This window comes from Oncorhynchus gorbuscha, linkage group LG23 (genome assembly GCF_021184085.1).
Source record: "Oncorhynchus gorbuscha isolate QuinsamMale2020 ecotype Even-year linkage group LG23, OgorEven_v1.0, whole genome shotgun sequence".
Lineage (NCBI taxonomy): Eukaryota > Metazoa > Chordata > Actinopteri > Salmoniformes > Salmonidae > Oncorhynchus > Oncorhynchus gorbuscha.
In genome coordinates this window covers 21,475,224-21,492,374 of record NC_060195.1, presented here as the reverse complement: position 1 = coordinate 21,492,374, position 17,151 = coordinate 21,475,224, and the positions used below count along the sequence as shown (strand labels likewise).

Genomic DNA, 17,151 nt, shown 5'->3' with positions numbered 1-17,151 from the left:
ATGTGTATGGCGTTGTGTGGGCGAGCGGTAAGCTGATGTCAACGCTGTGAACAGAGTGCCCCATGGTGGCGGTGGGGTTATGGTATGGGCAGGCATAAACTACAGACAATGAACACAATTGCATTTTATCACAGCAATTTGAATGCACAAAAAAAACGACATGAGATGCTGAGGCCCTTGTGAGACCCATTTTTATTAAAGTATCTGTGACCAACAGATGCATATCTGTATTACCATTCATCTCAAATCTATAGATTAGGGTCTAATGAATTTATTTCAATGGACTGATTTCCTCATATGACCTGTAACTGTTTTTGTTAAAGAGTGTAGTAAGCTATTCATGTGTCTATAAATAGCAAGTGGAGCTGAACGTTTCAGATATTCTACTGGAACAAATTAAGAAAGGGGTTTAGACCTTTGGGGTCAAAATTCGGATTTGAGAAACAATACACAGCATACAACAATTATTTTACAACTGTTAAACGATACAGTGGCAAAATTCACCAATGAGTTGTGCCCATACAACGATATTAAGTCGAACAAAACGTACATAGGCTCTGATTGGCTAAGCGTCGCCTCACGAGCCGGGTGTACGGTGGACTTGCCATCCTCCAAGACGCATGGTCAATATCACAACGCTGGCGCGCTGCAAAGGTAGGTTGTCATTGTTGTCTATGTCGTGTTTTTACGATAGATTATTTTAGAAAGCTATTTATGCTTCATAGATGAGACTATTCAACGCCTTTAACTTGAAATACCGGTATGTCTCAATGAATGAATGGAAACGTTAAGACAATGTATGCAAATGTTAATAATGCCAAAAATATACAATGAAATAAACATTGTTTATTATTGTAGCGAGGAATGATGGCAGATTTTAATCGACTCATTATAAGCATTTGTTGATTTATGGCTTGAATGGATCGGATCCATACGTAATGTAATAGCTAGATAGAGCTACACACGCTAGCGACAGAGCCACGTCTGGTAACAGTTGTTCATAATGCCATGTCAATTTGTTAGTTAATAGTAAGCTTGCTACTCCTATCCAGATTAATTAGTAGCAAAAATAATTTACTTCGCTATTGATCAATTAAACGTGTCTCACGCTAGATTAAACCAAATCAATGTGCTAAACTGTATGTGCCTTAGCGGTTATTGCAGTTTTTCCTGATTGTAGTTCAAATTGGTAGCTAGCATTTCTTAATGTATTTCGGTTGTGCATTCCTTACTGTGAGTTTTAAAAATGACAGCACGCCCTTGCCTGCTCACCCCATGGCTGCATCGGAAGCAGTCGGGTCTTTTCTCCTCTCTCTACCATAGGTATTGAGGTGAAAGGTGACACTCCCTCATTGGATGGCTCAACAGGTCCCAGCTCAGCTGTCACTTTGGTTCTTGCACGGCCCATTAATCCCGCCTTTCCCCTGTGTGTCTCCACACACACATGCAATTTCTTGTAATTTCACACTCTGCTCTTGGAGAAGTTTTAGTGAGACCAGTTAAACTCCTTTACGGTGTCATTGGAGCATCATGTTGTTTGTTTTCATTGTGCTCCGGTACAAAAATCTCCCTGAAGCCTATTATTGTGAGGACATTGTTTTCCCCATTGCACTTGCCGAGTTGCTGGGTGTATTGTTTCCAATATGCCTATGTTTGCATATTGAAATCTGTACAACCTGCACATTTTAACAAATTATTGGTCAATAACAAGTTGCTCTGGCCTGGTTGCCTGTCTTGAGACAATGTAAAGCACAGATGTTGAACTCGTTCCATGGTGGGCCGAGTGCCTGCGGGTTTTCGCTCCTCACTTGTACGTGATTTATGAATTAAGGTCACTATTTAGTTAGGAACTCCCCACACCTGGTTGTCTAGGTCTTAATTGAAAAGAAAAATCAAAAACCTTAAGACATTAGGCCCTCCATGGAATGAGTTTGACACCCCTGATGTAAAGGGAATGGTCTCAGAGAGGTCTGTTCTGCTGCAACCTTTGGCCAAGTGAACCTGGGTGGGCAAAGGTAATCCAAGTTTATCCAGTGTGACCACAAGTAGCCTAGACTGATCAATGGGGTTGCTTCACTAACCAATAAAGGTGCGGCAAGTAGCCTAGTACAGGCGGCAGGTAGCCAAGTGGTTAGGGCGTTGGGCCAGTACCCAAAAGGTTGTTAGATCGAATCCCTGAGCTGACAAGGTAAAAATTTGTCGTTCTTCCCCTGAAGAAGGCAGTTAACCCACTGTTCCTAGGCCGTCAATGTAAATGAGAATTTGTTCTTAACTGACTTGCCTAGTTAAATCAAGATGCTTTAGAGTGGTTTCTACACTCTGTCCAATCTATGGCATTCATGATTGAGGGGTCTAGCTGATGAGATGACATTCTGGGTGTTAATGACATTGTTTTGTCTTTGTAGAACAGGAACAGGTTCATTTGAAAGCCATTAACCTAGGTTGTATTTATAATGTAGATTATTCTGTTGCTAAATGTATTGCAACAGAAATGGTTTACTCCAAACAGAAACCAAAATGTTTCTATTGGACAAATTCAGGTAGGTCCCGTTTTCGTTCTGTTTGTTTAGTAAACGGTTTCCGTTGCAAGATATACTGAATACACCCCTGGACTTACTGACGGTGTCCTAAACCTCCTAGGATGTAGCATAACTAGGACTCTGAGTTTAGAGGGCACTTCTTCCACTCATCCTCCCTCTAAAGGGGCCCACTCCAAGATGTCTTGAAAAATGTGGTGCTTGTATGTTTGGGAGAGACGGGACAGATTGTGGGCATAGAGCTTGGGACTCCATTATATGATATTAGCACCATACATCACAATTACCCCCCCCCAATTACTACTTACAGAGCTGTCCAGAAACATAGGCCTCCGTTGTTGTGACCTTGCTGAAATTATTTTAATTCATGTTGTTACTACTTTAGTCCATTTAGCATGTATACAAAGGGTCCTCATGTTATGAAACACATTCAGTTGTGACAATAGAGTTATGATCATAGTACTGTAATTCCTCTAATAGAGTAATGATCATAGTACTGTAATTCCTCTAATAGAGTAATGATCATAGTACTGTAATTCCTCTAATAGAGTAATGATCATAGTAGAGGTCGACCGAGTATGATTTTTCAACGCCGATACCGATTATTGGAGGACAAAAAAAGCCGATACCGATTAATCTGCCAATTTTTAAAATGTTTATATACAGTGGGGCAAAAAAGTATTTAGTCAGCCACCAATTGTGCAAGTTCTCCCACTTAAAAATATGAGAGACGCCTGTAATTTGCATCATAGGTACACGTCAACTATGACAGACAAAATGAGAGAAAAAAAATCCAGAAAATCACATTGTAGGATTTTTAATGAATTTATTTGCAAATTATGGTGGAAAATAAGTATTTGGTCACCTACAAACAAGCAAGATTTCTGGCTCTCACAGACCTGTAACTTCTTCTTTAAGAGGCTCCTCTGTCCTCCACTCATTACCTGTATTAATGACACCTGTTTGAACTTGTTATCAGTATAAAAGACACCTGTCCACAACCTCAGTCACACTCCAAACTCCACTATGGCCAAGACCAAAGAGCTTTCAAAGGACACCAGAAACAAAATTGTAGACCTGCACCAGGCTGGGAAGACTGAATCTGCAATAGGTAAGCAGCTTGGTTTGAAGAAATCAACTGTGGGAGCAATTATTAGGAAATGGAAGACATACAAGACCACTGAGAATCTCCCTCGATCTGGGGCTCCACCCCGTGGGGTCAAAATGATCACAAGAACGGTGCGCAAAAATCCCAGAACCACACGGGGGGACCTAGTGAATGACCTGCAGAGAGCTGGGACCAAAGTAACAAAGCCTACCATCAGTAACACACTACGCCGCCAGGGACTCAAATCCTGCAGTGCCAGATGTCCCGCTGTTTTAAGCCAGTACATTTCCAGGCCTGTCTGAAGTTTGCTAGAGAGCATTTGGATGATCCAGAAGAAGATTGGGAGAATGTCATATGGTCAGATGAAACCAAAATAGAACTTTATGGTAAAAACTGATCTCGTTGTGTTTGGAGGACAAAGAATGCTGAGTTGCTGGGGGTGGAAATATCATGCTTTGGGGCTGTTTTTCTGCAAAGGGACCAGGCCGACTGATCCGTGTAAAGGAAAGAATGAATGGGGCCATGTATTGTGAGATTTTGAGTGAAAACCTCCTTCCATCAGCAAGGGCATTGAAGATGAAATGTGGCTGGTTCTTTCAGCATGACAATGATCCCAAACACACTGCCCAGGCAACGGAGTGGCTTCGTAAGAAGCATTTCAAGGTCCTGGAGTGGCCTAGCCAGTCTCCAGATCTCAACCCCATAGAAAATCTTTGGAGGGAGTTGAAAGTCCGTGTTGCCCAGCAACAGCCCCAAAACATCACTGCTCTAGAGGAGATCTACATGGAGGAATGGGCCAAAATACCAGCAACAGTGAAAACCTTGTGAAGACTTACAGAAAACGTTTGACCTCTGTCATTGCCAACAAAGGGTATATAACAAAGTATTGAGAAACTTTTGTTATTGACCAAATACTTATTTTCCACCATAATTTGCAAATAAATTCATTAAAAATCCTACAATGTGATTTTTCTGGATTTCTTTTTCTAATTTTGTTTGTCATAGTTGAAGTGTACCTATGATGAAAATGACAGGCCTCTCTCATCATTTTAAGTGGGAGAACTTGCACAATTGGTGGCTGACTAAATACTTTTTTGCCCCACTGTATATACACACCTTTTTGTAATAATGACAATTGCAACAATACTGAATGAACAATGAACACTTTTATTTTAACTTAATATAATACATATGGGCTTTTGGATGGGTGTTCTTAAGGTGATTCCACAGGATGGTGGTATGTTTTGATTTAGCCGTTGCTGACCCCATGCTTATCTTTATCACAAATAAGACACCTTGCTTTCCCTGGTGCCAATTCCATGTAATAGTCCCACACTGGTGCTCTGCTTTTCTCTGCCATCTGTAAAACACACACACAGCTCTGAAGTGACAATGATACTGAAGAGTCTGCTTAAGAGACAAATACTCTCAACTGTTTGAATAAAAATAGTTTAAGTTACCTGTGATGAATGTTGAAAACAAAAACTGTCATTTCTATATGCAGGAAATCCTATTTTAATAATGGACATGGTAAGAATTGACTACCAAAGTGGGAGTCATAATTCCCATGACACCTTCTAGCAAAATCTGAAAAGCCGTTCCTTCGTTCATTTATTCCATAGGATATTTTTAGATTCACTTAAAATAAGGTCTGTGTTTCGTGTAGGCTTACACCACCTTGCCAATTTTATAGCTGTGTAGATATCCATAGGACAAGGTAACTGATCAATATGGGCTAAATATAAGCGAAGGTAATTTTTTTTGTTGAGTGGATTTATGAAAATATTTTGACAAACGTTACCTTATCCTAGTGAGATTTACACGGGTATCAAAACGCCAAGGCGTTTTAAGCACGAAACACAGACCTTATTTGAAATAGATCAAGACATTCTGTATGGAAGACATGAACGGTAAAATAAAGAAGGAACCCCTTTCAAATTCAGCCGCAAGTTATTACAGGAATTATAACGCGTCAACTATTTCTCTCAAACCATATACCTTTGACTATTACGAGCCTGCTGCTGCCTACCAACCCTCAGACAGACTGCTCTATCGAATATCAAATCATAGACTTCACTATAATAAACACACAGAAATACGAGCCTTCGGTCAAATCCGGGTACTATCACCTCAAACAAAACGTTCCGTTCTGTATTTTATCTAACGGGTGGCATCCATGAGTCTAAATATTCCTGTTATATTGCACAACCTTCAATGTTATGTCATAATTACGTAAAATTCTGGCAATTTAGTTCGCAAAGAGCCAGGCGGCCCAAACTGTTGCATATAACCTGACTCCGCGTGCAATGAACGCAAGAGAAGTGACACAATTTCACCTGGTTAATATTGCCTGCTAAGATGGATTTCTTTTAGCTAAATACGCGTAGCCTAGTGGTTAGAGCGTTGGACTAGTAACCGGAAGGTTGTGAGTTCAAACCCCCGAGCTGACAAGGTACAAATCTGTCGTTCTGCCCCTGAACAGGCAGTTAACCCACTGTTCCCAGGCCGTCATTGAAAATAAGAATATGTTCTTAACTGACTTGCCTGGTTAAATAAAGGTTTAAAAAAAAAAAAAATATATATATATATATATATATACTTGTGTATTGATTTTAAGAACGGCATTGATGTTTATGGTTTAGGTACACATTGGTGCAACGGCAGTCGTTGATTGATTGTTTTTTTATAAGATAAATGTTATGCTAGCTAGCAACATACCTTGGCTTACTGCATTCGCGTAACAGGTGGGCTCCTTGTGAGGCAGGTGGTCAGAGCGTTGGACTAGTTAACTGTAAGGTTGCAAGATTGGATCCCCCAAGCTGACAAGGTAAAAATCTGTCAACTCCAGACACTGTGCTACTGCTTAGACTTGGCCACTAGTAGTGAAGTGAGTATGTGCTTTGAGAGTGACTATGATATAATCTGAGCCTGAGGTGTAGAATTTACCATGTAAATAAGCCCAGTCAGTGAATGAAAAGATTTGGCTTGAAGGACACGCACATCACTCACCACCAGTCACTTATGAGTCACAACGCGTCTGAAACAAGCATTGCTCTGGATGTCTGTCCATAAGTAAAGAAGATGATGTAAATGAGTGATGAGATTAACCAGGACTCCATAACTGTGGGGTTGTAGATTAACCCATGTGTTAATGCAAAGGCTTTGACATGAGTCTCCAGTTGAACTTCAGTGTCTCTGTCTTGATGTCTGATGGCTCACACTTCATAAATTGTTCTACGTGTTAATGGGAGTTTCTCCCCTATCCAACACACACTAACACACAACATACCCCCTGTCCAGTATTTTCCATTCAACCTTCATTTTGTTTTAAATAGCTACACTCCCGCTCCTCCCTCCCTTCCCTCAGTCTGCTTGGCTGATAGGGCATGGGGTGATCCTTTACTTCCCAGTCTTGCCAAGTTTAGAGGTCGGGTGGGCTGCTGTAGTAGGTTTCAGGTTACCTTTTGGTTGGAAGGCAGAAAAACCTGGGAGGGCAAACAAGGCTATAATGTGACTGGATGCATGGCTTCTCTGGCCAGACCTTGACTGATGTTCTTGGCCTGGTAGTGGTACTACTTGATCTATGTCGTCCGTCACCATCAGGATGTAACAGATTATTCAAAGTTCCTGTTACCTCGAGTAACCTCACAATAATATGCCTACACATTGTGGTACATACTTCCTGTAATCATTCAGCGGATATCTGAGGGGCTTCTGGCCAATGGGGTTGGACCATCGAGTCTGACCTTTGAGACATGACATATTACCTGTCCTCTGGTCACTGTGAACTGTCATCTGACCAGATAGGCTCCTGCACTATTGTCCACTGGCCAGCCACCTGTGAGGACAGACATATTGACCTGCTCAGAAGACCTATGTCTTTCCCTCATTCTGATTAGCTAGAGGTGTGTGTGTGTGTGTGTGTGTGTGTGTGTGTGTGTGTGTGTGTGTGTGTGTGTGTGTGTGTGTGTGTGTGTGTGTGTGTGTGTGTGTGTGTGTGTGTGTGTGTGTGTGTGTTTTTATTTAACTAGGCAAGTCAGTTAAGAACATTCTTATTTACAATGACTGCCTAGGAGCAGTGGGTTAACTGCCTTTTCAGGGCAGAACGACAGATTTTTACCTTGTCAGTTCTGGGATTCCATCTAGAAACGTTTCGGTTACTGGCCCAACGCTCTAACCTGTGTGTGTGTGTTGTATGGACAGTGACACATTTGTTGTTGTTTTGGCTCTGTACTCCAGCACTTTTGAAATTATACAATGACTATGAGGTTAAAGTGCAAACTCGCTGTCAGATTTAATTTGAGGGTATTTTCATCCGTATCGGGGGAACCATTTAGAAATTACAGCACTTTTTTGTACATATCCCCCCCTCCATTATAGGGAACAAAAGTATTTGGGAAAGTTCACTTATGTGTATTTAAAGTAGTAAAACGTTTTGTATTTTCTCCCATATTCCTGGCACGCAATGACTACAAAGCTTGTGACTCTACAAACTTATTGGATGCATTTGCAGTTTTAGGTTGTTTCAGGTAATTTTGTGCCCAATAGAAATGAATTATAAATAATGTATTGTGTCATTTTGGAGTCACTTTTATTGTAAATAAGAACAGAATATGTGGATTTCTACATTTATGTGGATGCTACCATGATTACGGATAATCATGAATGATGATGAGTTAGATTGTATTTTTTAATTAAGATCACTGTCCAAATACTTTTGGGCCTCACTGTATGCCACTGGCCAGCCACCTCTATGTGGCTGTTATCTCTACTATTTAATATAATATAATATATAATATATGCCATTTAGCAGATTTGGCAACATGTGGCTTCTCTGAATCAGTGACACTTTGGATCAGCTAGCTACTCTTGGAGGCACTAGTATTGTAGCTTACTACAGTACACTTGCATTTGCTGAAAGTGCAGTAGTTTTGACCAGTTCTGAGACCCCAGTATTGTCTACCTGTTTTGTTTGGTGGCGGGTTGTGGATCAGAAGGACACTCTTGGTTGCATATCTGCCGTGGAGAAAGACATCTGAAGGACGTCTGAGCGTTTACATCACACTATGGTGCTCTCTTTAAACCTCTCCACGCTGCTTGTGAACCCTGGGGAAGGGAAGCATGTAGACAGAGCGGAGGTTTATGGTTGTTAGGCTTTTTACTGAAACTCAAGTACTAGAGTAAGGCTTGCTTATAAATTGGTCAGTCCGTTATTATGCCACTTCCACCACACTGTCTTCAAATTCTATCAAATAGCCTACTTGACAGGAAAGCGTGGGGCCTGACAAGACTTGTCCTCCTTGGGTTGTGTATCTTTCTAGCAGCAGGTGATGTGTCTGCGTGTAACAGTCTGAGAATAAATGCATGGGACAATAATAGACAGAAGAAGTAGGTGAGAAGTCATGTTGGTCCTATAGGGATATGTCAAAGGCACACATTCCTCCTGCCTGCTAGGCATGATCCACTGCTGGCACTGCATGGGGGCCATCACCTCCATGTTCTGAACCCAGGGCTGTTGGCGTTAGAATGAAACACTATCTAGCTAACTGATGTGGATTGAATCACTTGTTTGACTGGATATGATGTGTTGGCAAGAGGGCGGCAACAGGTCGCCCGCAATTATATTATAATTTTTTGGGGCCCCTTGAAGTTTATTAAATATGTGTGTGACAGTGCATTCGTAAAGTATTCAGACCCCTTGACCTTTTCCACATTTTGTTACGTTAAAGCCCCCTCATCAATCTACACACTACCCCATAATGACAAAGTGAAAACAGGTTTTTGAAATGTTTGCAAATGTATTTTATCCCCCCCCCCCTCCGGATATATCATGTTTTCCTAAATATTCAGACCCTTTACTCAGTACTTTGTTGAAGCACCTTTGACAGCGATTACAGCCTCGCATCTTCATGGGTACAATGCTACAAGCTTGGCACACCTGTATTTGGAGAGTTTCTCCAGTTCTTCTTTGCGGATCCTCTCAAGCTCTGTCAGGTTGGATGGGGAGCATCGCTGCACAGATATTTTCAGGTCTCAACAGATGTTTGATCAGGTTCAAGTCCGGCTCTGGCTGGGCCACTCAAGGACATTCAGAGACTTGTCCCGAAGCCACTCCTGTATTGCCTTGGCTGTGTGCTTAGGGTCGTTGTCCTGTTGGAAGGTGAACCTTCGAAGTTCTGAGCACTATGGAGCAGGTTTTCGTCAAGGATCTCTCTGTACTTTGCTCCACTCATCTTTCCCTCGATCCTGACTGGTCTCCCAGTATCTTGCAGCTGAAAAACATCTCCACAGCATGATGCTGCCACCACCATGCTTCAGCGTAGGGATGGTGACAGTTTTCCTCCAGATGTGACACTTTGCAATCAGGCCATAGAGCTCAACTTGTTTCTCATGGTCTGAGAGTCCTTTGTGTGCCTTTTTGGCAAACTCCAAGCAGGCTGTCATGCCTATTACTGAGGAGTGGCTTCTGTCTGGCCACTCTACCATTAATGCCTGATTGGTGGAGTTCTGCAGAGATGGTTGTCCTAATGGAAGCTTCTCCCATCTCCACACAGGAACTCTGGTGCTCCGTCAGAGTGACCATCGGGTTCTTGGTCACCTCCCTGACCCTTCTCCCCCGTTTGCTCAGTTTGGCCCAGGTGGCCAGCTCTAAGAAGAGTCTTGGTGGTTCCAAACTTCTTCCATTTAAGAATGATGGAGGCCACTGTGTTCTTGGGGACCTTCAATGCTACAGAAATATTTTGGTACCCTTCCCCAGATCTCTGCCTCAACACAATCTTGTCTTGGAGCTCTACGGACAATTCCTTCGACCTCATTGCTTGGTTTTTGCTATGAACATGCACTGGGAACTTATATAGACAGGTGTGTGTGCCTTTCCAAATCATGTCCAATCAATTGAATTTACCACCGGTGGACTCCAATCAAGCTGTAGAAACATCTTAAGGATGATCAATGGAAACAGGATGCACCTGAGCTCAATTTAGAGTCTCATAGCAAAGGGTCTGAATACTTAGAAATAGCTTTATTTACATTAATTTTTTTTTGCAATACATTTTTGCTTTATCATCATGGGGTATTGTGTGTTGATTGATTAGGGGAATTAAAAATATAATTTTAGAATAAGGCTTTAACGTAACAAAATGTGTAAAAAGTAAAGGGGTCTGAATACTTTCCGAATGCACTGTTTTTTGGCAACAAAAAATAATAATCGGGAATTCAGCTAAAAGTGAACTTATTTTAGGAAATCTGGTCGAAGAGACATGATCGTAATTCTAGTTTCATCAAATATTTTTTTATACCTGATGGCGTCTGAAAGCAATTCCATATGTTGGTTTAGTAGCCCCCCCCCCCCCCCCCCCCCCCAGGTTTAGGCAAGTTTAGACTCTAGTGGGTTAATCCACCTTGGTCGCTGGGATGTAGGCCACTATCTGCTCCAAAGTTCAATAGAACCACAACCCTACACTCACTATAAAGGACCCTCTGCTCTGTGTGTTTTCATGACAACACTGATAAATGTTCCTGTCCCTACCTATTACTAGAGAAAGAAAGAGAGCGTGTTATTGGAGAGCATAGTGAACCCATTGTTCTACAGACTAGTAGTATCACACAGAGGATAAGACTAGCTATTAGTGAATGAATGCTGAAATCATGCCATGGGAATTTCAAACCTGAGAATGTTTACAGCGAGAGTATGATCTTTTAAATATAGAGTAGCATATGGATATGTACATACTACCGCAATCAGCCTGACTAACCGGTGTCTGTATATAGCCTCGCTACTGTTATTTGTCACTGTCTTTTTTACTGTTTTTTAAAAACATTTTGACTTACCTATTGTTCACCTAATACCTTTTTTGCACTATTGGTTAGTCTGTAAGTAAGCATTTCACTGTAAGGTCTACACCTGTTGTATTCGGCGCACGTGACAAACATTGATTTGATTTCACAACCAGTGTTCCCTGCTTAGTACATGTTAAGCTAGTAGCTAACTAACATAGAAATGGACCTTTTTAGGATAGGGATTATGATTCGATTTATTAATTATTTGATTTCCCACCAGGAGGAAATTTGTTTGATGGTTTAGGACATAGTCACGTACTATGTTAATTTAACAATGCCTCTTCTTCCCAACAGACAGACAGACAGACAGACAGACAGACAGACAGACAGACAGACAGACAGACGCTAGCAAAGGCCCAACCATGCAAGCCCAGCAGCTCCTGAATCAGCTGCGCTTCCCCGAGCTGGATGAGGTGCGGCAGTACCTGCGCAGTCTGTCCACACACACGTTGGTGGGTGTGGGGGCATTTGCTGCTCTCACAACCTACTGGTACACCACCCGGCCCAAGGCCCTGAAGCCACCATGCGACCTGAAAATGCAGTCCGTCGAGGTTCCGGTAAGGAGAGTAGGCACCGACCTGCTATTGTAAAGGACATGGCATGCTTTCTGTATGACGTGGCAATGCCTGAAAGTATCATTATGTGTAAAGAGGTACGCGTTTTTTCTCGTTACTTTCAGCCCTGCATCAAGTTAGCCTCTTCAAGTAAAACCTCACTTCATGAGTCATAGTAAGGGCTGAATATGCCAGCCTGAGAGGCATTATGTCATGGGTGGAGCGTACCCACCACACTTGGCCCAGAAAAGGCGTTGGCCAGCTTAGTTTGATGCGTGTGTAGCTATACTTGAGTGAGTAAACACAATGCTTCACACTGACAGAAATGAACAGGATGGATGAGCACAATGAACAACCTTCTCCACCGTTAGTCATTATACTATTAGCACACAGAGGAGTTCCTCGGTTTGAAATCTTGGTGTTTGTGCCGATGTCTTTGGTTCATACCTATTGTAGTCAGACAGTGAGCTAGTCGCCTGTATGATGGCTGTTTATTGTGTTTCCTGTCAGGGAGGAGAGTATGCCCGCCGATCAGCGCTGATGGACAGCGACAAACACATGACCCACCTGTACAACGACGCCAAGACCATGTATGAGTTCTTCCTCCGGGGCGCACGGGTCTCCAGTGAGTGTCTCGCTAAGCACCTTGTGTAGACTTGACCGACTATGACGTTGAGGTGATTTGAAATGTTCATTGTGTGTTTTCCACTAGACAATGGTCCCTGTCTTGGAGCAAGACAACCAAGCCAGTCCTATGAGTGGCTGTCATACTCCGAGGTAGGACAACAACATTAATCTGTCACTTTCTCTTTTTATAGTATGATTAATATATTTCTGGTTAGATCTTATACCAAATGTAGTTTTAGGCAGTCAAAGATAGTTTGGTGCACTATTCTATCATAATTAGATAGTCTACAGGGCCCCGTGGTGTGTCTGAGTGCTCTATTTAAACAGAAAGCCAGCCACTCCCATCCAAACCACAAGGGATTCCCCTCCCCCAGTGAGGAACTTACAGTCCTCTGTCACTCTTCCTAGTGTTCCCCCTCTCCTCTGAGACCGCAGGGTCATATTCACTAGACACCAAACAGAGAGGGACTACCTGAACTTGTCCAATAAGAAACCGTTCTTGCTAAATAATTTTCCACCGCAAAATGTTTTGCTACAGTGTGTACTAATGAATATGTCCCAGGTGTTTTGCTGAGTCATCCATCCTGGAGTGTGTATCATTAACTACCTAACGAGCGGTGTGCCCTTCACCCCTTCCCTAAAGAGCTGTTTGCCCTCCACCCCACCCTCCCCTGGGGCGGCAGGTAGCCTAGTTGTTAGAGCGTTGAACTAGTAACTGAAAGGTTGCAAGATCGAATCCCCGACCTGATAAGATAAAACAAAATATGTTGTTCTGCCCCTGAACAAGGCAGTTAACCCACTGTTCCCAGGCTGTCATTGAAAATAAAAATGTGTTCTTAACTGACTTGCCTAGTTAAATAAAGTTTAAATAAATAGAGCTGTGTGCCCTCCACCCCATCCCTGAAGAGCTGTGTGCCCTGCACACCATCCCTAAAGAGCTGTGTGCCCTCCACACCATCCCTAAAGAGCTGTGTGCCCTCCACACCATCCCTAAAGAGCTGTGTGCCCTCCACACCATCCCTAAAGAGCTGTGTGCCCTCCACACCATCCCTAAAGAGCTGTGTGCCCTCCACACCATCCCTAAAGAGCTGTGTGCCCTCCACACCATCCCTAAAGAGCTGTGTGCCCTCCACCCCATCCCTAAAGAGCTGTGTGCCCTCCACCCCATCCCTAAAGAGCTGTGTGCCCTCCACCCCATCCCTAAAGAGCTGTGTGCCCTCCACCCCATCCCTAAAGAATACGACACTGGGCCTCTCTCTGTCTCTGTCTGTCTCTCTCTCCACCCCTCCCCTAATGAACTATGTGCCCTCCACCCCATCCCTAAAGAATACGACACTGGGCCTCTCTCTGTCTCTGTCTGTCTCTCTCTCCACCCCTCCCCTAATGAACTATGTGCCCTCCACCCCTTCCATAAAGAGCTGTGTGCCCTCTATAAAGCGGTGCACAATTGGCCCAGTGTCTTACGGGTTAGGGTTTAGCTGTGGTAGGCCGTCATTGTAAATAAGAATTTGTTCTAAACTGACTTGCCGAGTTAAATAACGAGCTGTGTCCCCTCCATCCCCAGGTAGCAGAGAAGGCAGAGAACCTGGGCTCAGCGCTGCTCCACAGGGGACACACTAAAACCAAAGACCAGTTCATTGGCATCTTCGCTCAGAACCGACCAGAGGTGAGCAAGACCACTTGAAGAGCAGTACGTCATGAAATAGGACAGTCCCATACAATGTTAACCACGTTCAACTGGTTCATTCTGAATCTGCTACATGTGGGGTAAATACTACACAGGCATTACTCTATAGAAGCAATATAAGACTGGTTTGATTCATATGCGCTGTGTGTCTGCAGTGGACCATCGCTGAGCTGGCCTGCTATACCTTCTCCCTGGTGGCTGTGCCCCTGTATGACACTCTGGGCACTGAGGCGATCGCCTATGTCATCGACAAGGGTGAGCAACAACCAAGAGAAGCTCTCAAATAAGAATACATTTCAATTGTAATATTTCCATCAGCTTTTGTATGCCCAGCTTATCTCGTTGAGAGAGAATTTCTTGTGGGTTTGGCGGTTGACCCTATTTACCTCTCTCTTTCTCACTCTCTTTGTCTCTCTCCTCTCTCTCTCTCCTCTCTCTGTCTCTCTCTCTCTCCTCTCTGTGTATGTACACGTGCACACAGCCAACATTTCCAGCATACTGTGTGACGTTCCTGAGAAGGCCAGGCTGGTCCTGGAGTGCGTCTCTGGCAGCGAGCACCGTGTCAGAACCATCATCCTCATGGAGCCCTTTGATGATGAGCTGGTGGCCAAGGGGAAGGACTGTGGCATCGAAATTCTCAGCCTGAGCCAAGTGGAGGTGAGGGGAGAAACTCTGACTTATAACTTGGCTGTCTGTTTTACCACTTTCGGAACTAAATTTGCTTCAAATTCTTGGAGCTTTTGCTTTTGTGTGCTAAACTGCAGACTTTAGGTAGGCGCAGTCTAGAATTGCGTTGTTTTGCGTCTGTCTTTACCACAAGTGAAGTCCTACAATCTGGTGTTGTCCCATGAGACTAGCTTGTGCTACTACATATTCAAGCTACGTTCATTCATGTTGTCTTCTTCTAGGCTATCGGCAAGGCCCACCACCACCAACCAGTTGTGAGTAAAGATACCCATCTGTCCCTCCCTCCTGCCCCATATTGATTGAAGTTGATTTCACCTTCATTCATTCAGTTCTTTGACCTGTGACCCTTTGCCCTCTGCAGCCTCCCAGTCCTGAAGACATGGCTGTTGTCTGCTTCACCAGTGGAACCACAGGTACGCCATTGTATGATCCAATGCCAAATGGAGCACTGTCCTAAGATGGCCTCTATGGCCTTCTTGTGTGGCTCTATCTGAAGAGTGCTGTTTTAATGTGTCCACATGTATGAGGCTAGTCTCTCATTTTTGTGTTGTCCTCCTCAGGGAACCCAAAGGGAGCCATGCTGACACATGGAAATGTTGCTTCCAACTGCTCTGCCTTCATCAAAGTCATTGAGGTAAAACAATAGAACAGTGTTCTTTTACGACTAACACATATGTGAGCAAATAGGTTTGTGCATCGTCTTCTCCGCAGTTTAACTCCCATAGTTCAGGATATAGTCACTTCAGCCCCTTGGTATTCAAATGTTTCCTGTCGTTGTGAACCATACGAGCTAATGATTGTGAGGAAAGATGGTGTCAAATATCATGTTTACGCCCAACCTAGTCATGTATAAACACTGTCTTGCCATCTAATATGATACCCACATACTCATGAGGACTGTCTGTTGCTGTCTGACAAATTGTGCTGTGAAACCTTGTCTCTATTGTGTCTGGCTTGTCTGTCTTACTCTACCTCCTTTTATGAAAGTGCCAAGATTTACTGCTAAGCTATTTGTGCTGTAACTTATTTCTGAACCTCTTTCTTTCCTCTCTGCTAATGCCAGTGTATCTGTTTCAGCACTAACCCGGTCTATCTGTTTCAGCGCTAACATGCTAACCCGGTCTATCTGTTTCAGCGCTAACATGCTAACCCGGTGTATCTGTTTCAGCGCTAACATGCTAACCCGGTGTGTCTCTGTCTTTCTGTGCTGCTCTGGCCCACCAGCTTCTGTCCTCTCATCTACTCTCCTCTGGTTCTGTGGGCTCCAGGCCTGTTGCCTGCCTAACCACGAGGATGTACTGCTGTCATACCTGCCTCTGGCACACATTTTTGAGCGGGTGGTGGTTGTAGGGGGTCTCATTATCTCCCTTTGTTCTATGTGTTTTTGTTGTGCGTGTGTATCCTTTAGGATCACCTCATATTAGACCACCACGATGTTCATATATCCTACCTGCCCCTTGCTCATATGTTCGAGAGAGTTGTAGAGGTATGTATCCATGCTTTTCTATCTTTGTGCTACTGTAAGTCCTCTGACCTTCAAATTCTTCTACTACAAAGTAAATGCGTGATACTTTTTTTCCAGATATGGTCCCATATCTACAGACCTGTTTTGAGTTTTACACATCATTTGTCCTTTCCACGTCTGTGCTATTCTAACCTCTGACCTCTCACCCCAGGGAGTCATTCTGGTGCATGGGGGGAGGATTGGTTTCTTCCAGGGAGACATCCGCCTGCTGATGGATGACATCACCACCTTGAGGCCTACAGTGTTTCCTGTGGTGCCACGCCTCCTCAACAGGATGTTCGACAAGGTGAGAAACACTGACTCTCCTAACTACGTTTCCTGTAATGCCCTGCTGCCTGCTACAGCTCTCGTGTTGACTACAGTTGTTGCTTTATTTTGACCTCATAACACCCTGTCTTCAGATCTATGGGCAGGCTAACACCTCTCTGAAGAGGTGGGTGCTGGACTTTGCCTTTAAAAGGAAAGAGGCTGAGCTGCTCAGTGGCATCATTAGGAGGGACAGCATCTGGGACAAACTCATCTTTAGGAAAGTGCAGGTACTGTATCTCCTCCCTGACAGAGAACTGCTATGCTTCTCAGATCACTGA

General features: G+C 43.5%; 1 protein-coding gene across 4 annotated transcripts in view; it reads left to right on the top strand.

Moving 5' to 3' along the window:
- The first annotated feature begins 599 nt into the window (after window positions 1-599).
- The window catches only part of LOC124010549 (long-chain-fatty-acid--CoA ligase 1-like), a 27,088-nt gene continuing 10,536 nt past the window's right edge, over window positions 600-17,151 (top strand). For 2 of the 4 annotated variants that reach the window (XM_046323118.1, XM_046323116.1), the window contains exons 1-13: window positions 600-654; window positions 11,815-12,041; window positions 12,549-12,663; window positions 12,751-12,815; window positions 14,230-14,331; window positions 14,508-14,607; window positions 14,834-15,009; window positions 15,261-15,293; window positions 15,401-15,452; window positions 15,600-15,673; window positions 16,448-16,525; window positions 16,716-16,850; window positions 16,966-17,100. In XM_046323118.1, coding sequence (XP_046179074.1) covers window positions 621-654; window positions 11,815-12,041; window positions 12,549-12,663; window positions 12,751-12,815; window positions 14,230-14,331; window positions 14,508-14,607; window positions 14,834-15,009; window positions 15,261-15,293; window positions 15,401-15,452; window positions 15,600-15,673; window positions 16,448-16,525; window positions 16,716-16,850; window positions 16,966-17,100 — 1,326 coding nt within the window. In that variant the 5' untranslated portion in view covers window positions 600-620. Of the gene's footprint in view, window positions 655-6,408; window positions 6,473-11,794; window positions 12,042-12,548; window positions 12,664-12,750; window positions 12,816-14,229; window positions 14,332-14,507; window positions 14,608-14,833; window positions 15,010-15,260; window positions 15,294-15,400; window positions 15,453-15,599; window positions 15,674-16,447; window positions 16,526-16,715; window positions 16,851-16,965; window positions 17,101-17,151 lie in introns of those variants that run through there. The other 2 variants (XM_046323120.1, XM_046323119.1) reach the window with 2 other exon arrangements.